This window comes from Amphiura filiformis, chromosome 16, assembly GCF_039555335.1.
Source record: "Amphiura filiformis chromosome 16, Afil_fr2py, whole genome shotgun sequence".
NCBI classification, from domain to species: Eukaryota; Metazoa; Echinodermata; class Ophiuroidea; order Amphilepidida; family Amphiuridae; genus Amphiura; species Amphiura filiformis.
In genome coordinates this window covers 7,405,594-7,428,530 of record NC_092643.1, presented here as the reverse complement: position 1 = coordinate 7,428,530, position 22,937 = coordinate 7,405,594, and the positions used below count along the sequence as shown (strand labels likewise).

Genomic DNA, 22,937 nt, shown 5'->3' with positions numbered 1-22,937 from the left:
TTTTTGAATTGGAGAACAAGGGATCAATTCTCTACATAATAGAGGGCAGCATATCAATATTTTAACGGAGATCAGATGTTAAAAGCGTAATAAGTAATTAAAGAGGGCGGCATAAAGGGTTGGCTAGCGGTGCATCACAGTGCGGTCGACGTTTATAACCATTAAATAATATGCTGCCCTCTTATAAAACGTAAAGCATTGTTCCCTTGTTTAATTAAAAAATAATGCATGCGTAACATGAATTTACCAAAAGCCGAATTCAGCTGTCTGCAAAGAAGTCGGTTGTTAAAAAAGCATTGGAGATGACACTGTGAATCATGAATAGCATGAGCTTTAATTAAACAGAAAACCGTACTTCACAACTTACCCTGTATATTCTTTTTCAAGTTTATGTAAATATTTATTTTTGTAACTTTGTATACTTTTAGTAGCATTACAAATGTAAATATATTGGATGTATTCCAACTCGTCCAATCTCATTATTTTAGTTTGTGTTATTAGATTCTTAATATAACATGTTATGTACAATATACACTTGGAACCATTAAAACACTTTGTGTTATTAACTATTTGGTTGTTGTTTTTACCAGAGTTTGTGTTAAACAGTTTCCAACATATTTTTTTCCAAACCAAAAGTATAGTATTATCTAAGTATCATTTATTATTGCTATCCATTTTTATATGCTACCAATGTTTCATCTAATAAAACAAAATTACCAAAACAGCATTAATTGTTTTTTTTTCTACACTTGTTTTCTTAATCTCAATTTTGTAAGTCTAATAATAAATATCTTATATGATTAGTGGTGCTCGGTGGATTCAATACATTTCAAAACAATACTTATTGTTCATTTGAATTCAATCCATTCCATTGTCATATTGATAATTACACTGCTCCACACCTAAAGATCAAAATCACCTTCCTGAAGTCATTAGCATTCTTACGTGATATCTGTAGTTTATCAATGCCCTATCTATTGCTGATATCAGGTAGTTCCTCAATGCCTTATCTACTACTGATATCTACTTCCTCAATGCCCTATCTACAACTTATAGCAGGTAGTTTATCAATGCCCTATCTACTACTGATAGCAGGTAGTTCCTCAATGCCCTCTATCTACTATCAATAGCAGATAGTTCATCAACTGGTACTATTGGTAGTAGATAGTTCATAGCAGATAGTTCATCAATGCCCTCTCTACGGCTGATAGCAAGGAGTTCCACAATGCACTATCTACTACTGATATCATATAGTTCATCAATGCCCAATCTACTACTGATACCAGGTAGTTCATCAATCCTTATCTACTACTGATAGCAGATAGTTCCTCAATGCACTATCTACTACTGATATCAGGTAGTTCATCAATGCCCTATCTACTACTGATAGCAGATAGTTTATCAATGCACTATCTACTACTGATATCAGGTAGTTCATAAATGCACTATCTACTACTGATAGCATGTAGTTCATCGATGTTGTATCTCTACTGATAGCAGATAAACTCCTCAACAAAAGTTTGGAAAGTTTTTTCAAGCATCTGTATCTCCAATTATTTGGGACATATTCATATTGTGTTGCATATCACTGGATAGCTACAATACTCCCCTTTACAATGACGCCCCATTTGAAATAATAACATTTTTCACGGCTGAGTACACGCCTTGTGAATGTAGTGAGGTCTCAAACAGAATTTGCCAACTTTTGTTTAGGAGTTTAGTTCATCAATGCCCAATCTACTACTGACATCAGGCCATCTTCTACTGGTAGTAGATCGTTCATCAATGCTCAATGTTGGATATCTTTTTGGAAGAGGCAGTGCTGGATATCAGGTAGTTCATCAATGCACTATCTACTACTGATAGCAGGGAGTTCCTCAATGCACTATCTAATACTGGTAGCAAGGAGTTCCTCAATGCACTATCTACTGCTGATATCATATAGTTCATCAATGCCCAATCTACTACTGATATCATGTACTTCATCAATGCCCTATCTACTACTGATATCAGATAGTTCATCAATGCCCTATTTCTACTACTGATAGTAGATAGTTCATCAATGCCCTATCTACAATTTATATCAGGTAGTTCATCAATGCCCTATCTACAATTTATATCAGGTAGTTCATCAATGCCCTATCTACAATTTATATCAGGTAGTTCATAAATCCCTGCTGATAGCAGGTAGTTTATCAATGTCCCATATCTACTATTGGTAGCATATAGTTCATCCTGATAGCAGTCATTGATAAACTACCTGGTATTACTGATGAAATATCTACTACTAAGGATGACCAATGAACCATCAACTTGATTAGAACACTCCCATAGACATGCAGGGAGCTCAGTTGTGCACAGCTTGCACAGCTATTTCTAAACTGAACTCATTCTTTTATTTTTCAGTATTTTTCTGTAAACATTGGGGAAGTTAATGCCAATAATATTTTGTAACTATCTTGCAAATTACAGCAACATAACTTATTTAGTTTTCCTGTAAGTGCGAGTCAAAATTGGTCCATCGCCACAGTGCGCTAAATTGCCAGTGGCTGAGTTCAAGAATGGCACAAAATATTCAGATCAAGAAGATCCGGTGAAAACCTTGGCCTACCGAGCTGTAATTTGGCAGAGTTGCCAGTAATATCTCTATCATGTAAAAAGGTTAAAAAATTGAACAAGTAGATCTTGAGTTACAAATTAAATCACCAGCTTCCCTTTGGAATTTCCATACACCTTTCGAATCATGTTAAGAAGACACCTTTCTGAACATAAATGTGAAGTTTCGTGCTCATTTGATGTATTTTTCACCTGATCAACCTAAACGTTTTCTTATATTTAGGTCTATACCATCTATAACTTGCTGCTGGCTATACCTTGTTTAGGACTTTCAAAAGAAGTACCTGAATGTGAAAAATCAAGTTTTTGAGAAAATTGCATAATTTGATTTTACTTTCCTGACTCAAGGGAGGTATTAATAAGGACAACTACACCTATGGTGAAAGTGCAGCTTTACCCCTCCCCAAGTGGTACCATCCAAATCCAACCCGAGCTCGCACACTAATATTACTGGAACATGTAAATCCTACCATCTTCTGAAGATTACCATATTAGATGTGTTAATCCTGCTTTCTTCTGATTACAAATTTGTTGTCAACCTATGTCCTATATTTCCTGTTGCCATACCGCGCAGAGCAGTAACTTAAACCAAACCCCATGCATTCAATTCCCCATAAATAGGAACACCTTTCTCACTACAAATAAATCAAATGGCACCAAATGTTTTTTGTCCAACAAGTTTATTATAACATTAGTAAAAAAGTCAACATATTAATACAAGTCATTACTCATACAAACAATAGTTAAACAAGATGCAATATAAAAATTAAAAAAATATTAATTTTTATATACTAAAGTAAAAAAAGGCACTCAAGGTGTAGACATAATGGCAATATTGAAAGTATTAACAAGAACTGTGTGTTTTCTTGTACACACGAAAGCACCAGAATTAAGATCAAGTTACAAGATTGTCACCTTACAAAATCAAATGACAACAATTGTGACAAGTTCTCACAAATGTGGAACATGTCACCAGACCTAATTTTGAGATGATCTTGAAAAAGATAAACATGAAATTTGCTTAAATTTTTGAAACAGCCAACAAACAGCTAAAGCGGCTAAAATTTGTCATGTTTTGTGAATTTCAGATGGAATAGCTTAATTTGCATGTTTGGTCAGTCAGAGGTGGTGAGAGACCAAAGGCTGGGAGCACACAAATGAAAAATAAACATGAAAATATGCTCTTTACAAGCCGACGACGAACGTCGGCTTGTACTGTCTTCTTGGCGTTCTTCTTCTTTCTTCTGTCGACCACATTCGTGACGTATAACTCAGTCACGGGTTGGCGTATTTTAACTAAACGTTGTCAGAAGGACCGTTGGCATTGCCGCACATGTCATATGACTTTGAACTACGTGTGACCTTTGACCTAGATAAAGAGGTCAACAATGTGATTTTTCTTCAAAATGTATCTTCTCCTACAAACAACATGCGATGATGACACGGTTTGGTCACATGGGCGTCTATGGTCGGTGTATATAGGGTGTTCATTGATAAGGGGTGAAGGTCATTAAGGGGTCATTTCGGTTACAGTCTGAAAAACTTGTAAATAATATTCAAAAAATCACTGTCTTTACAAATTACATAGCAGAGTGTCGCCATTAGCACACATGCATTGCTACTAGACGGGGTCTTTAGGATGCCTACAGTTTTGGGGTCAAAGGTCATTAAGGGGTTACTTCCGGTCAAAAACCAAAATTATCAAAAATTTTCAAAAAAATTTTATCTCAAAAGATAAACAGACCAGAATAATATAACCATCATACATGAGTCAGTGTTCCCTGATGTATGCATGGTATTTTTATTTTGGGGGTCAAAGGTCATTAAGGGGTCACTTCCTGTTTTTAGCTGAATAACTTCAAGAATTTTTATCTCGAGAACTAAACATGTTAGAAATTTTTATTTAAAATTGGAACAATGCATTTTGTCGGTGTACATTAGGTTTTTTTTCCATTGAGGTCAAAGGTCATAAGGGGGTCAAAGGTCAATCAAAAATTTAAAAAAATCAAAATCCATGTATAAGTTCCGATTAAGCTGAAATTCACCAGGGATCTTTCTTATGACATCCTAAGCACAATGCAAGAGCAGTTGACCCCATCCGTGACCCAAGGGTCAAGTTTTAGGGGTTAAAGGTCAAATTTCGAAATTGGTCCAATCGAGCTCAAATTCAACAGGAATTATTCTTACGACATTCTAAACATTCTAAAAATATTTATGACCCCAAAGGTCAAAGTTTAGGGGTCAAAGGTCAAATTTCTAAATTGCTCAAACTTGACCTATTAACAGGTCGGCTTGTGTGTCATGTCTCGCATGACTTTCTATATAGCTCTTGTTTTGATCTTCGTTTCCGCTAAATAAAATCAAGACAAAGTTATCAGTGACTGGTCTGTCTGTTGCCCCTCTGAATGCAGGCTGCTAAATGCACCTGTTGATTGGTCTATCTATTGCCCCTCTGAATGATCAAGCTACTTATGCACTTATTCATTTTTGAGGAGCTCAATTGCACACAACATTTCAGGAGTATGCCTCCTCGCTACAGTCCAACCTCTCTTATATGGATCTCTCTGTTATCCGGCTGTGAAATCTTTTCATGAGCTAACACCTTAATTCCATGCTCTGAATGCTTAGAATGACATATCTATGTTGCATAAAGCACTCTAAAGCATCTTTTAGTGTTTATTACCCCCATCTTAAAACTATCTTTTGTTGTCACAATTTCAGTACTTGGGACAGTCAATGCAGAATTACATGTACTAGTAATTCACTTATCCGGATTTTTCACTTATCCGGACAGTGCTTGGTCCCATCATGGCCGGATAAAAGAGGTTGGACTGTACTTGAATCCCTATGTTTTAATACAGATATTAAAAGATTGAGCTCCTTGCTGAGCACCTAAGTAAACACAGGAGAGTGTTTAACACAGCTCCTGCAATTTTCAAAAATGAAGGCCTGCCTATACACCAATCCGAGAAGCGTTTACTGTATTTGGCCCTCTATTGACGGCAACACAGATGTACCAGAGCGGGAGATTTAATTAAGTAATTCAATACTCATGATTGTGTATTGAATATCACTGTTGTGTAAAATTCCCGGGTATAATTCTGTATAGCACACAGTAAATAATGGATAGAACCCCCGACCTCGGGACACCGCAGTTTTACATCGGGGACACCGCAGTAATGGCGAAGTCGGATAGGTGTATTGACTGGTTGACCCTTGGAATGATCAGGCTGCTTTATATGCACCTGTTTTAGTTGTGAATCTACATCAAGGCTGTTGCTAGAATGTTTTCAGTGCAAGTTGTTTTACATTGATACCAGTAGGGTTGTCATGGAAGGGTGGTATTTGAATTAACTGTGACTCTACCCAATTTCTAAGGGTATTTTTACACAAAAACCATAAATTTTTCTTCTTTGAAATATGAATCCATGTTTGAGCCTATTTGTTTGCTCTTTTTGGACGATTTTCCAAACATGGAAATATGTCCATCCAGGGATTTGTTGTGAAAAAATAGACCCATATGGGTAGCACATACCTGTATACTTCAAGTTGTCTATACTCGTAACAGGGCCGTAGCAAGGTTGAAAAAAGTGGGGCGGCCATCACAAATGTGGGGCGGCCAAATTACTAATATATGCCTAAATTGAAATAAATATGAAACATAATGATTTTCTCAAAAAGTGGGGTGGCCATGGCATCCCCGGCCGTCCCACTTGCTACGGCCCTGACTTGTAATAGGTGGGACTCATAACATAGTGGATTGATTGATATAGAATTGCATACACACAGCTGGACACATATTGTGTGACTGATGCATGCTTTTGTGAATTTATTGGTCCAATAAAGGCTAATTGATGAGTTGATCCAATACTTCAGTTTGAGCCTGAACTACAGTTGGTTCAGCTCATAATAGGCAAGATTCATACCATTGAGGTTAGATGTAGAATAGCTTACACGCAGTTGGTCACATCACCTGCATGTGCTTCGCATTTTATGTGACTGGCGCATGTTTTTTGAGAATTTACGCGACCTTAAGTTAAGACTTTATTGACACACAAATTAACAACACTATCATTGAAGTATAAAGATGTATCACATTCACACCCCCTGTCTAGCAACAGCCTTTCACAACATAACCACTACAGAATAACATGATAAACACTACAGAATAACAAACTATTATAAACAACTATACAAAGTTATATGAGGTATACTATAAGATTTCCTGAACTGGTTCATTAAAGTGATAAAACAATGAAAGAATAAAAATCCATTAAACTATCAGCTATTCTACTACAATAGGATTTTAACTCTGTAATCCACTACAATAGGTTTTTAACTCTATAACCCATTGAAACTACATTGAAACTAGCGGGTCTACAACTTATAAGTTCCCCCTAAATACTTTTCAGTCACAATGGTTCATTATGTAAAAAAAGAGAGACCGTTTTAAACAGCGTTAAAAGTTGCATCTGAGTCCATAGGAGTCAGCTCTCAAACAATACAGTAGGCCAGGTCTATTCATGATTGCTATGGACTCAGGTGCAACTTTTAAATGACCTCCTTTCTTACACAATTAACCATTGTGACTGACGCAATGATGTGTGACGCTATAAATTGGTCCACATGTATAAAACAAATAGAGCTATACAAATCTTTTAACATTTGTACATTTCGTAATATATTTTTTGACTTATTCTAAAAAGTATTAGGGGGGAACTTGTAAGTTGTGGACCGTATATCAGCTACTCCACTACAATAGGTTTTTAAGTGAATAACCCATTTAAACTATCAGCTACTCTACTTCAATAGGTTTTTAACACGATAAGTTAACGCATTTTAACTATCAGCTATATCAAGGGTTCAGAACCAGAAAGCCGTAACTCACTGTGACCAGCTCTCACAAAATGAGCACAAAGTTGGCTCCTTGCTTTGGTCTTCAAAAATCAATAATTCCTCCACAATGTCTTTTGTTTTCAAATGAATTTTGTCATGATTAATCAACTGTATCTTCTATAGTGCCCTGGCGACTTTATGCTTATTTTGTGTACGCAGGTGATTGCGAGTTGAGGCTTTCTGGCTCTCAAACCTCGATATTACTACAATAGGTTTTGAACTGTTTAACTCATTAAAACTATCAGCTACTCTACTACAATACGTTTTTAACACTATAAAGGCTAGAGTACAGTCAGGCATTTTTCCATGAGTTTTTCTGTTCTGACAAACACTCGGCTTTAGGTTCACTGTTTTTCGGCTTTGATTTTCGGCTTATATATAAAAATATTTGCAGTTTTGCTGGCCATGATATTTTTTCCTCTGCAAGAGACACTGCGGCAATTTTGGCGCACCATTTGTTGCTAAAGGCAAAAACACAAAAAAATGTTATGCTCATGACATCTGACGAACTCATCTAAATTGTTACACTAAATTACTTACATTACAAATAACTACCTTATACATTACTATTATAGAAACAATATTAACTTGTCAACTTCAATATTAAGAAATAATGTTAAAAAGGATACTGCTCATTTGATGAAATACCATCAAGTCATGTGTTACTTGCAACTTGCCAGATTTAACTAGAATATTCAGTTTTTGTACAAGCTATATTGTCTCTGAACGCAGGGCCGTTCCTAGGTATTTTGCCGCCCTAGGCAAAGCCAGTCTCTGCCGCCCCACCAAAGCATACCAAAAAGTGTTTAGGGAGTTACCCCCTTATTTGTATACTGCCCACGACCGTTTTTCTCAGTGGCGTAGATTTCTTTTTGATATTGCGGGGATGGGGTTGTAAAAAAAGTGTAGTGAAATCAGCACTTTTTGGCGACATAATAAGTTTATGGTACAAATACGCGCAAAGCGCGGGAAAAAAATTGCCATTTTGAAGCTTAACTGTTGAAATATGGTGCAAACATAAAATAAATTCGCGCGAAGCTCGAAAAAAAATGCACTTTTGGGACTTAAATGGTCAAATATGAGGTTAATTTGTCAGAAATCCACATATATCTCTAAATTTCAGGGACTTCTTAGAATGACAAAACTTTGAAAAGACTAATGGATTTAAATTACACTCTAATAAAGATTTGAATTTTAAGTCTTTCAAAAGTTTTGTCATTTTAATAAGTATCTTAGACTTATTTTTAAATCTTAGGAATTTAGAGAGCGCGTCAAACATGGGGGGGGGGTGATTGTATGGATCATCCCCCCATATGGGGGGGGGGGGTTATCCCCATCCCTTCTGCATTTTTATCATTTTTTTTCCTTCGGCACTCGGTGTTTTCTGTTTCTTTTCTACTTTCTTCTATTTTTTCTTCTATTTTTCTTTTTTCCTTCTGTAAATTGTTTCACCGCCCATTTTCATCTTCCCTTTCTCCGCCCGTTTCTTTTTTCTTTTTCAACGCCCCATTTCTTCTTTCTTTTTCTCCGCCCTGTGTCTTCTTTCCTTTTCTCTGCCTCGTTTCCTTTCTTTTTCTCAGGTCCCCTTTTCCTTTTCCGCCCTGTTTTTCGTCGCTCTTTTCGCCCCATTTTTTATCCGCCCTCATTTTTTCTCCCCTTTTCTTACTCCATTCCAGTTTTTTCTTCTTTCGCCCCTTTTTTGCACCCCTCTGCGTTTGCCGCCCTAGGCGACCGCCTGACCTGGCCTAATGGTCGGAACGGCCCTGTCTGAACGAAAATGGAAGTAACAATATATCAGAGAGTTGACAATCTTTACAAGTTACAAATTATCAGAAAGTTGACAATCTTGATAAGTTGCAATTATCAGGTTCGACAATCTAGACAAGTTGCAAATTATCAGAGTTGACAATTGTGACAAGTTACAAATTACCAGAGTTGACAATGTTGACAAGTTAAGAGTTGACAATCTTGACAATTTACAAATTATCAAAGTTGACAATCTTGACAAATTACATATTATCAGAGTTGGCAATCTTGACATATTACAAATTATCAGAGTTGACAGTCTTAACTAGTTACAAATTATCAGAGTTGACAAACCATTTATATTACCTGACACACCTATTGTCAAAGCTTGTAAAGTATACTTCAGGTGTTGCCATTTTGAGGCATTACAAATGGACTCAAACTTGACAATACAGTTCTGATACCACTTGTCAGATCTTGAGTTGCATATAACAAGAGTTGACAAGTCATTTTGAGGTGTTACAAATTGACTCAAACTTGACAATACAGTACTGATACCACTTCTCAGATCTTGAGTTGCATATAACAAGAGTTGACAAGTCATTTTGAGGTGTTACAAATTGACTCAAACTTGACAATACAGTACTGATACCACTTCTCAGATCTTGAGTTGCATATAACAAGAGTTGACAAGTCATTTTGAGGTGTTACAAATTGACTCAAACTTGACAATACAGTACTGATACCACTTCTCAGATCTTGAGTTGCATATAACAAGAGTTGACAAGTCATTTTGAGGTGTTACAAATTGACTCAAACTTGACAATACAGTACTGATACCACTTCTCAGATCTTGAGTTGCATATAACAAGAGTTGGCAAGTCATCTTGGAGTGTTACAACATTTTTGTTTGTATAAAACATAACTTGTCACACAATATTATGGTGAAAACTTGGAAGTTACAAATAATCAATTGACAATCTAATTCAGATGTCACACTGATTGTCCAATAGATTGGAGTCAAATATTATCAAATAATTGAAAATACGTTTATGCTATTACTAACTAGTCAAAGGAACTGTCAATTCTTGGGAGTTGCAAACAATTGGTTAACAATGTGCAAAATTGTTGGAACAAATACTAACTTTGAGATACAATAAAGATAATACATGTAGATTACATTTTGTGTAAGTAAAATTGACTAAATGAGAATACAAGTTGGTTTGCATTATTTACATCTACAGTTAAACATGGACCCTTAGGCGACGGAAAAATAACCTGTTCTAGGGGCCCCGACTGACATTTTTTTTGAGCTGCATGAAATTAAACACAACCACTTTTTAGTCAAAGTGGAATCATTCTGACTAAAACTTTTTTAAACGAAATTCAGAATATGTTCAGATTTTTCATGCTTTCATTGATTTTAAAGTTCGTTTAATCTTTTCCAATTTTTTGTGATCGACCCTTTCATGGAAAGTCAGTCCACCCGAAGAACATGTTTGGTTTTTCCGTCGCCTTATCAGCATTCTATCTATCCATCTGTCCTAATCTAATTAGTTGTGTGCATCAGGCTAGTCTTTTGATTTGTTCCCTTACAAGAAAAAAAGAAACTGCCAGCAAAATGGCAAGTGGTCCAAGACTTTTTATAAGAGCCAGTAATATCTTAGCCTTTACTCAAGATTCAGGATGCTTAGACTTGGGTCAAGTCTTTGAACCTTTTGTCTACAATTGTTAGAAAGCATGCAAAAATTGACATTTTTGCCCCCCCCCAAAAAAAACAACAACAACAAATTGACCAAATATTAAATTTTGAATTTAATGCAAGTTAGTTCTAGTTCATTTAGCAGAACAGAATAACAAAAAATTTAATACTAAAAAATTTGTGCTACATTTTTCTGGAATCAGGAGTATGGTTCAACTGTCCCATAAACAGTAATTTTGAAACGGGTTCCTGGATTTGTATTTACAAATTCATGGACATTTTTGTGAACTTATCCAATGAAAAGGAACATATTACTGTACCCGTATGTATTGGCAATATAATGGTACATAATAAGGTAAAGCTGTACATCTCAATTCATACCAAACAAACATATCCACAAGGTAAAAACACATATTTGGTCTTAACTTTGCAAAAAGATTACAAAAATTAAAGAAACGGAGCTCAGACAAACTGGCATTATAATAAAGGAGAGAAAAAATCAGAACCGTTCAGATTCGAACTCTAATTATAATTAAAAGATTACAAATTAAACAAGGAAAACATTTGTTCTCCTCTTTGCCTCTTAAATTTTAAACTAAACTTGAGCTGACTAAAACTTCTTTTATTTACACAAAAAAAACATTTTCTAGCAAACTTAATGGTTTCTTAAAATTTGTTCTTAATGGTTTCTTTTTTGTAAAAACTCATTTTTGCTTTCATTACAAATGCATGATGGAAAACAAATATCATGTCATCACAGCCCTGTTTTCTTTCTTACTCTCAGTATTTCTTGAAATGAGACTCCATATCACTAAACTTTTACTACAGGGATACTGGTATACCAAGGTGGATACAGATGCAAGAAATGTATCCTATAGTATTCTCCTGTGACAAAAAAAATACCCTGAACAAATATTTGTTCTACTTTTACAGCCTACATAAAATTATATCATCATGTTTTTTTCTTCAAAAGGAAGAATAGCAAATTAGTACACCCCTATGCAACATTGTGTTAACTTAAGAACCTAACACAATTGACCTTTTCGGTAAATCCCATAAGCCTTTGCGAGTACACCCGAGATGTGGTCATTTGATGTCACGCCGACTTGCAATGCGCAGTAATGATGTTCTTCTCTGTCATAAACAAGTATTCTCTTCCTTTTGATATCCTAAACAACTATCACTTACATTGCCAAATGCTGTTAACATTATTGCCTTTTATACACTAGTACTACAGCATGGCATCCACTTTGAAATACATTACATAATATCCCCCATCTCCTGGGTGTGGTGAACAGGATCTTCCCATGAAGGCAGCTCTGAAGATGAAGCTCATTGGAGATGTCTCGAAAGCTCAGGCATCTTGTTAAGTGATGCGTAAACTAAAGCGTTAAGAATTTGTGTCCTCTCATAATGGACCACACCTGCTGCTATCAATCTATAGCATATGGTCCTATGCATCGGAAGTGCTGAAAAGCAAATCAAACATATTGTTATTATTTTCAACTTGTGAAAAGTTTGAAGATTTATTCTCAATTGTTTTACAAGTCCAGATAATTTAAGGATATCAACCAAATGGTTTAAGATTAGGTTTGTCATTATGGTTTAATTTAGGATTTGGATTAAGATGAGGATTAGTCAGAATAAGACTATTAGGATTATGATAACATCCTTTATTTTTGAGAGGTGATTATTTTGTCATTTTCATCATATTCATTAGAATCACTTTTTTTAATCTAACAAATTGATTGGATAACATCACCATATACAAGAAGTACATTTTATGTGTGTAAACACATCGTGCAATGAGGTTGAACCTTTGTTACTCCAGGGTGCCACTTGCCATCGGATCAGTATCCATTCAATTTTCAAATATGAATAGTATTTTTAATCAATTGTGAATTGTTTAAAATACAGACAAACAAAAAACAACTAGTTAAACATTAAAGCATAATTATGTGTATACAGAAACATGCATGATGATGATATTGTAAGATTGTTGTATCTGTGAATACCCTTCTTATGTTGCATTATCCTTTTTTGTTTTATCTAAAACTCTTACTTTCTTTTATTTTTTCAATTCTTTATTCATAACATATGATTTTGAAATCACATGTACAAAATGAAAATGGTTGTAAACTTGTATAAAGAGTTTCTAAATTTCAATGTTTTTTGTTTTCAAAACTCAAAAAATAAAAATGTCACCATGTAAAAGGTTTTCATAGTTCAACAGATACATTACAATGCAAGCATTAATGAAATGTGAAATGGTGTTATAACAGATCAAAAATAACAATAATCAAGGAACATGAATTAACTCTAGAAATGGTGTTATGAAAGATGAAAAGCTAGATAATAATAATCATGACAATAAAAAAGAACACTTATTATGAAATTGGGGGGAGAGAGGGAGTAGTTGAACACAATGTTTGCAATAATTCCTGTTATATATAGTGTTTGATTCATGAATAACAAGCTCAAAAGATTAACACCCCAGCCAACACCAGCTATACAAGAGTACGTCATATCTGGCTGGAAAACAATAGTATAAAGAATACAAATTTTGAATTATTAGTGGCTGGAAAAAGTAAAGGTAGCAATACTGAACAACTTTCAATCGGTGCGTATCAATTTATGTATAACTTGCTTTTCTTTGATTCTATCCTCAGTTTGAACCCATTCCATCACTCGTAATCTGCCAGTGACCGATGCCATTTGACGTGGACCCTTTAAGTAGATGTACGGAACCACTGTATTGAGCTCTCTCCGTATATCGCGCATCCTAAGTCCGCCAAACCGTAAAACGGTCTTCGAGGAAGGCACTTTGTCGTCTTTTCGCAAAACCCGATGACAAGTAGAGTACCTTCAGATACCTCATGAACCACTTGCCGTCATAATTGTAATCCCACGGATGAGGGATGAAATCTGGCTCCAAATTATTTTTGTCGCTGTCGGCCATCTTCCACCATTTCTTCTCCTCCCAGAACATCTCCATCTCTTCAACTAGAAACCTCCAAATTTCCATTACAGCGAGGGTGTCCATCACCAGAGTGGAATGTCTATTTGATGGATTCAGCAATGGACCAAATATTTCTACAAGAGTGTATACGCCCATGTACTCTGACAGATTTGATGTGTAGATTCGGTCAAATTTGCGATCGTGCGTCAAATTCTGGCATGCTCTTGTCGTCATCTGTATTGCTATCCTCTTCTCATCGAAAAACGCCATAGCGAGATCTATCATATGACTTACATAGGCATGGAGCATTACTGGCAGGGAATCTTTCTCGTCACAGTATTTCTCAATTTCAACAAAGTCCCACACATGGAATGGTTCTACGTCACACTGGATGCAGTACACAAATTCCATATCCTTAGGTTGAAGACTGCCCTTGCGTTCATCGTCGCATTCACCCATAGATCCATCCGATTCGTCACGTCCAGTAAGCGTTGGGTTGTAGAACGGTAAATCTTGCTGAATAACATCTGTACTCGCTATTATGCCATCCAGGTCCCACTTTGTCACTTTCATAATTTTACGCTTGTTTGCGTAGATTTCCTTTGACATGGAACTCATCAAATAGGACCGCCTTTCCATTCTTTGATTTGTCAGATCAATTGAATCTGGCCTGCTGCATCTGCATTCCATACCAAGCCAGACACTCCAAACCTGACTCAACACTTCAACTTCTTCCTCATTCATTTCTACCAATCCTCTGACTCAACACTTCAACTTCTTCCTCATTCATTTCTACCAATCCTTTGGTGATATCAAGTAGAGATGATTTCCTGCTGCATAGGTCGGTCAAAGCTTCATGAAGCAGGTTGTAGTCATGCTCTGAAAGCACCACAGAATACCAAATGGACGCTAGAGTCTTACTGAAGTCAGGCTTTGTAGCGTATTTCACCATCATGTAAAGAAACAGCACGTTCCGTGCCATAACAAATGGATCATAGTCGCACATGGTTACGAAGAGCTTGCCACGAAATTCATTTGGAAGCTGTGCAACCGTATTGACTAGACTACGGATGTCGCCACACCCAACGGACAAAACGGAGTAATCCCTGTCGAGGCATGCATCATCGGCTCTGTGAGGTGCTTGCCATTCATTCTGCCTCAAGTTGAGAAAATCGGCTGCCAAGGTGTTGCCAAAGTAGAATGGGAAATCCGGTAGATAATACACATGTTGCTCCTTGGTAGTCTGTTTAAAAAAATACTCTTCTGCGATTTTGCTCCACATTTGCGTGCCATCTGCAATTATTTCTTGCACCTCTTTGCAGTCAGCCTTGTGCTTTTTCCAGTCTTTTTTCTGACATGTGCGGTCACAGTAGTAAGCTTCACCACAGCTGGAACACTGGAAAAGGAAAAAATAATGAAGCTACATAATGGTTTGAGTAAAAGAGAGCCATATGCAATAACTGCTTTTAAACCAGGTCTTTGAGTTCATAATTGGTTTGCCACCTTAGAGAGGCTTCATTTTGCTAGTGCCCCAAAAGTTTTGTGGTGCAAAATCCTCAGACCTGCGCAACATAACATTTTCTCCAAGCGATTCTACCCCTCAGGGCCGTAGCAAGCGGGGCAGCCGGGGATGCCATGGACGCCCCAGTTTTTGAGAAATTTCAATTTAGGTATATATTTGTAATTTGACCGCCCGGGCATTTTGTGATGGCCGCCCCACATTTTTCAACCTTGCTACGGCCCTGCCGAGGATTCCATATTTTTACATTTTTCCTGGGCATTTTCCATCATTTCTTATTTTGTAGTTTAACTCACTTAGAAAAAAATATCAACCCGTAAATTGCAATCACAGAATCGTTCTAACTCTTTCAAAGCTAAAAAGAAAACAAGATCCCCTAAATAATTTATCTTGCAGGCTACATATCTATATCATTACCAAATCATTAGTTTTCCGAGCTAACAAGAAACTGGCAGTTACTGATAAAAACATGTAACATTAAACTGTTTTCTGTACAACTATAATGGTATTTTCTTGTGTTATTTTCACGTCTACATATTTGCGAAATTTGCAAATATAAAACCGTCACAAACATTACAGAGTATACCATATTCCATTTAAAATCCAGTGTGAAGATGACATGTTTTTTTTCCAATTCCAGTTGAACATACAGCCTGTCACTGTTTTAGGTAGCTCATCTGCCCGTCATTTTAGACAGCGTGTTTGCACCTGGCACAGGCAAAATTATGCTACATTTTAGGTGATAAAAAGGGCTATATTGACTTTTTAGTATACCAGATTTGCAAAACAAGACCATAGCAACAATGCAACATATATTTGAAATTGTTGAACCCTGGCTGTAGAAGTCTGGTAAATGTTTGTTAGCCTATCATTATAGTGAAATGTGTTACAATTTTTATGTTAAAGACCCAACCAGTTGACCTGGCAAACTTAAGGGTAACTCAATTAAGTTGGCTTAAAATGTTCACCTCTATACCACCAAACTTTACACAGCTCCCAACTTAATGTTTTCCAGATATTTGGGCGGCCTTCCTCAGGTTGAGGCCCATCACCCAAACATTCTTATTCTAAGTTTTGAGTCTGAAATTGCTACAGCATTAATATTCTAGAAATAAAAATGTGCTAGTGTTGAAGAATCAAAATGTGTTCCATAGAACAGTGTATGACTTCCGGGGTGGTCTTGTTCATACAGCCTAAACGATCAAAACATCCCAGGCCTAAAATATCACTAAAGTTATGAGACAAATAATTATGAGGTTTTTGGAATCAATCAATATTACTGAAGGACAATATTACTGCAGAGAACAAGCTTTGATAATGAGGCCATTAGCCTTTTTGACAATTGGGATACAAGAGGGACATGCTTAGGTAAAACCCTGGAAATTCAGGAGCCTTTGTCCAAATGGACAAGTGCCCTCAAATTATTTCCATACAATATTGTGTAAGTATGAATGAAGCAGCCCTCGAATTAACCCACGGCACCCATGGCATTTTGCCGTGGGTGCCCATCCCCACTGCGCCCTCAAAATATGTCCTTTATGGTTACCCAAGGCAGTCACTTGCCGTTCCCTCTAATGAAGTTGCCGTCGGTGCCCCAGCCCTGGCCCTTCATTATAAAATCATTGATCTATGTTTGTGTATGTTTTCTTCACCTTTGAGAAATTCCCTTGGTGCCCTTCTTAAATTTTCAACAGTTGCCATGATGCCCTCTTGAAATATTACAAACTGCTGTGCTGCCTTGCCTTTTCTGTGAAAATCCAAGGCAATTATCAACTTGCCCTAAAAAAAGTTGCTGTGCCCCTTCAGATCCTTAATTCGAGGGCTGGAAATGAAGGCTACATGTATATACACAAATATCATCACTTGAAACACTATAATCACCACCATGTAGACCCAGGCGACTGTCTCGTGATTTTAAAACATGTCAAACTGATGATAGGCTGCAAAAATGGTTGACATTGTCATCGTGTGAAGACATCGTCATCGTGTGAAGCTATTGTAAATGGTTCAAAAGATACAACATTACGTGCATTATCTAACTATGAAATGGTTTTATAGATGAAAAATAACAATAATCAAGAAATAAGAATAAACTATGAAATGGTGTTATGAAAGATGAAAGGTTAATAATAATTCATGAAGATTTATAAATGGGGGGGGTGGGGGTGGGGGTGAACACATTGTTTGCTATATATTGTTATACAGGGTGATTCAAAATGAAGTAAACTCATGTTTGTGGCACTTTTGCACATACTCTGGAAGGAATCCACTGTAAATGAAAACATCATTGAAAAGAGCAGATTCGAAAGAAACGATGAACTACACACAGACTCCTAGTTTGAAACTTTGTCGCCATAAATGGAAGTGCCATATTGTACTTGGCTCGTTTCTTTGTGTGCAGTGCAATATGATAACATTGAAATTGAAAAATTAAAAAAAGAACTCTTGAGGACCATCTTTATGCCATAATGTAGCCCGCTAGGCATTATTGATCGAAACCACTCCTGCCAAACAATTATTTTGCATTTGAATATCGTGCTATACCAGTCAACACGCTATCATGACCATGACTACATGCTTGGGACGAGAAACTGTGTGCAGCTACAAAAATGGGTGGTTTTATTCGAATGAGTATAACTCTGGTTTGCAGAAAGCAAATACAACAACTCTTTTTTTAATTTAGACGTTCAGAATCTGGTCTTTTCACCGAGTTTTTCATTTACAGCGGATAACTTCTAGATTTCGTACAAAAGCACCGCAAACATGAGTATATACTTCATTTTGACTCACCCTGTATGTTCGATTCATTACTAGCTCAAAAGATCAGTTATAATAACCTATCCAAAACCAGTCTCTACTTAGCTACATACATGTACTTCTATAGACATCTGGCATAATCCAGGGGCACCCCAACTTTTATTTTGGTTCCATGCTAAACTTTAGAAACAGAGAACAAATTTCCCGGTAAAATGGGGGTTAAACTAAAAAAATTTATGTTATTGGGTATCATAAATGGTCAGTGTTTTACTTGCTTTTCTTTGAGTCTATTCTCAGTTAGAACCCATTCCATCACTCGTAATCTGCCATTGACCGATGCCACTTTACGTGGCCCCTTCAAGTAGAAGTACGGAACCACTGTGTTGAGCTCTCTCCGTATGTCCCGCATCCTTAGTCCACCAAACTGTAATACAGTCTTTGATGAAGGAACTTTGGAGCCTTCCATAAAACCTGATGTCATGAAGAGCACCTTGAGATACCTCAAGAACCACTTGCTGTCGTAACTGTAATCCCACGCATGAGGGACAAAATCTCGCTTCCACTCTTCCTCATCACTGCAAGCCATCTGCGTCCAATTCATCTCCTCCAAGAAGTACTCCATCTTGCCAACCATAAACTCCCAAACTTCCAAACCAGAAAGGGTATCCATCACCAGAGTGGAATGTCTATTTGACGAATCCAGCAACGGACCAAACATGCCTACTAAAGTGTATACACCCATGTACTCTGCCAGATTTGATGTGAAGATTCGGTCAAATTTGCGATCGCGTGTCAATTTCTGGCATGCTGTTGTTGTCATCTGTATTGCTATCCTCTTCTCGTCAATAAATGCCATAGCGAGATCTATCATGTGACTTACATACGTATGGAGCATTACTGGCAGGGAATCTTTCTCGTCACAGTATTTCTCAACTTCAATAAAGTCCCACACATCAAATGGTGTACTAGCATGGATGCCGTACACATATTCCATATTCTTGGGTTGATGTTTGTCCCTAATGTATTCGCCAAGCACTAATGGATCCTTGGCCTGGTCCCATCCTTTACGCCCAGTAAGCGTTGGGTTGTAGCGTGTTAAATCTTTCTTAAGAACACCTGTACTTGCTATTACGCCATCCAGATCCCACTCTCTGTATGAATTTATATGTTTTCTTGAGAAGATTGCCTCCGAATGAGAACACGTCAAGTGGGACCGCCGTTCCTTTCTCTGATTTGTCAGATCAATTGAATCTGGCCTACTGCACCTGCATTCCATACCAAGCCAGATACTCCAAACCTGACTCAACACTTCAACTTCTTCCTCATTCATTTCAACCAATCCTTTGGTGATATCAAGTAGAGATAATTTTCTGCTGCATAGGTCTGTCAAAGCTTCATGAAGCAGGTTGTAGTCATGCTCTGAAAGCACCACAGAATACCAAATGGACGCTAGAGTCTTACTGAAGTCAGGCTTTGTAGCGTATTTCACCATCATGTACAGAAACAGCACATTCCGTGCCATAACAAATGGATCATAGTCGCACATGGTCACGAAGAGCTTGCCACGAAATTCATTTGGAAGCTGCGCAATGGTATTGACTAGACTACGGATGTCGCCACACCCAACAGACAAAACAGAGTAATCCCTGTCGAGGCATGCATCGTCAGCTCTGTGAGGTGCTTGCCATTCATTCTGTCTCAAGTTGAGAAAATCAGCCGCCATGGTGTTGCCAAAGTAGAATGGGAAATCAGGTAGATAATGTATGTATTGCCCCTTGCTTGTCTCTTTATATTTGAACTCTTCCGCGATCTTGCTCCACATTTGTCCGGCATCTTTAATTATTTCTTGCACCTCTTTGCAGTCAGTCTTGTGCTCTTTCCAGTCTTTTTTCTGACATGTACGGTCACAGTAGTAAGCTTCACCACAACTTGAGCACTGGAAAAGGAAATAAAAATGAAGCTACATAATCAGTTGAGTTAAGGAGAGCCATATGCAATCACTACCTTTTAGAACCAGGTCTTATAGTTCAATATTAACTAGTTTGTCATTTCAAAGAGGGTACATTTTGTAAATCGTCAGAACCACAGCAACATGATATTTTCTCCAAGCGATTCCATTCCAGTGGATTCCATATTTCTTACATTTTTCCTGGGCATTTAACCATCATTTCTTATTTCGTAGTATAACTCACTTAACCTCCCTTTAAAAAAACCAAAGATTTTCCTACAAAATGCCATGTGGTGATATAGGCCTATAGGCTATACATGTATCTTAACCTAAAATTTCCATACAAATTAACACCAACAGTTCTCAGGAACAAGCCCAATTCATTTTCCATACCCGTTGAACTCTTTCAAAGCTAAATATAAAATAAAATCTCATTTATTTTGCAGACTATACAATTCTATCATCATCAAGCCATTTTTCTAAGCTTTTTTTCATGCATAGTTTGCTAGCCTTTACTGTGTGTAACTCTGTACATTAGGCCATTCCATTTAAAGACAAAACCCCTTATGGAAGAGTTTGGAATTCCAACAATATTCCAATATTTCAACCATTACCAATTCCTAATCCAACAATTTTCATTCAAAGACAGTTGCAGATGTGTGGCATATAGAATTCCAAGCAAATACAATAAAGTCCATTAGAATTTCACCATTTTTCAAAAAAAGCCCACCTGGAATGACCATTGAGTTCAACATGCTGTTCAACTGAAATTGGAAAAAAAAAAGCCACACTCCATTTCATCTTCCCACTGGATTTTAAATGGAATATGGTATACTCCGTTATTTTCGAGAGGGTTTTATACTTGCGAATTTTGTGTGTGGGGGTGTATGCGCGAAAATAATACCACCAGAAAAAACATTTTTGATAATGTATAAAGTTACTTCAATTCTGTGAAATGTGAAATAAACAACTCACACAATTTAAAGGAAAATTTTAAGGGTAAAATTTTGGGGTATAAATCATAGGTACTAAAAAAACCTCAAGGTACAATTCATGTAAAATCCTTGCATTTCAAAAGCTCCCGCACCAAACCCCTCAGCATTCCGTACCTCAGAGAAGCCCTTATATTGACGGGCCCCGCAATATGAAAAATCTTCACAAGCCACACTCCCTACTATAGTACCTAACTGTTTGCCTTCCTCAAGGTCCGTATGTCTTCCTGAAGGTCCGTATGCCTTCCTCAAGGTCAGTATGCCTTCCTCGAGGTCCGTATGCCTTCCTCAATCAAGGTCCGTATGCCTTCCTCGAGGTCTGTATGTATGCCTTACTCGAGGTAGTAATTTAGATATTGCTTTTTATTGCATCTCGACATGTACGTGAAGATGATTTTAGTATAAATTTTCAGAAGGGAAATGACACAAAGAATCCACTCGCATAACAGATTCCTGTAAAAATGGAACATTTTTGAGTTGATTTTATTTTACTGCCTGGAGGAAGGCATACGGACTATAAAGTGTGACACAATCTTTAGCATGTGATTCCCTTGATGCCCTTGTATGAATTAGCCACATTGCCTTAAAAATGAAAAAAAAAAAAAAAAAAAACTTCTGGACTCTACACTGGACCTATTGCAATGCTGGTGACAAATTGAAACTGAAAAAAAGTGTGTGTATGCAATTTAACAAGTACTCATTCAAATTTCAGCAAATCATGTTGTACATGAAGTCTTTACTTTGCTTGTTACCTACTCGTCACTCCTTTTTAAATCATTGGGTAAATAAAACTTTGCAAGGTGTTCAACATAATATGCCATTATCATGATCCGCATCTCTACAAGTCACAATTGATAAATTACAGACTGTGGTCAACACTCAATTTTCAAAGCTGTAACTATGCAGCTGCAGGCAAACCTAACATAAAATTCCCATTACTATCATCAACAACACCATCCTTCCGCTGCGGAGCAGCGACCACAGGATCCATGCACAGCTATCTGTAGCAAGTGCTGCTAGCTGCTGTTTGAATCATGCCTTCATCATACCCTAGCCCACAGCACAAGCTGGATGTATGTATGTGAGCAGCCAGATCTCCTTTTAGTCCTTTAACAGGCTCTTCCTCTGGCAGGATGTGCCCAAGGAATCTCGCTGGTAATTCCTTACACAATGACATTGTGTTGGTCATTATATGTTGGCATTTGACAAATATTCATTTCATAAAGCACCAATCTATAGGTTGCATTGCAACTGCTATCTGAAAACTTATCTTACTTTCACTCACACCGACGTGCCCCCTGTGTTCCCAAATTCATGAACAATAACCCAGTTTTATCATAATAGCTCACACTTTTTCATAAATGGACTAACCATATTATGTCTGTTGGCCTATCATAGTGTAAAGGTTTTCTACCTCACATTGAGGCCCATCACCCAAACATTCTTATTCTAAGTTTTGAGATGGAAATTGCACAGTGTTCCAGAATCAAAAATGTGTAAGTGTTCCAGAATCAAAATGTGTAACAGTGTTCCAGAATCAAAATGTGTAACAGTGTTCCATAGAACAGACTTGTGGAGTGGTTTTGTTCATTCTGCCTTAACAAATTAACATTCCAGGGCTAAAATATCAGAGTTATGAGTCAAATGAGTTTTATGGAATCAATTGATACTATTAAGGGCAATATTACTGCACAGTACAAGCTTTGATAATGAGGCCATTAGCCTTTTTGACAATTGGGATACAAGAGGAGGGACAAGAGGCAAACCCTGGAAATTCAGGAGACTTTGCCCAAAAAGAAAAG

General features: G+C 37.0%; 1 protein-coding gene across 4 annotated transcripts in view; it reads right to left on the bottom strand.

The window, feature by feature from the left end:
• Positions 1-11,652: 11,652 nt before the first annotated feature.
• The window catches only part of LOC140135476 (uncharacterized), a 46,945-nt gene continuing 35,660 nt past the window's right edge, over positions 11,653-22,937 (bottom strand). For 3 of the 4 annotated variants that reach the window (XM_072156989.1, XM_072156992.1, XM_072156990.1), the window contains exon 4: positions 11,653-12,429. In XM_072156989.1, coding sequence (XP_072013090.1) covers positions 12,414-12,429 — 16 coding nt within the window. In that variant the 3' untranslated portion in view covers positions 11,653-12,413. Of the gene's footprint in view, positions 12,430-18,434; positions 20,132-22,937 lie in introns of those variants that run through there. The other variant, XM_072156993.1, reaches the window with a different exon arrangement.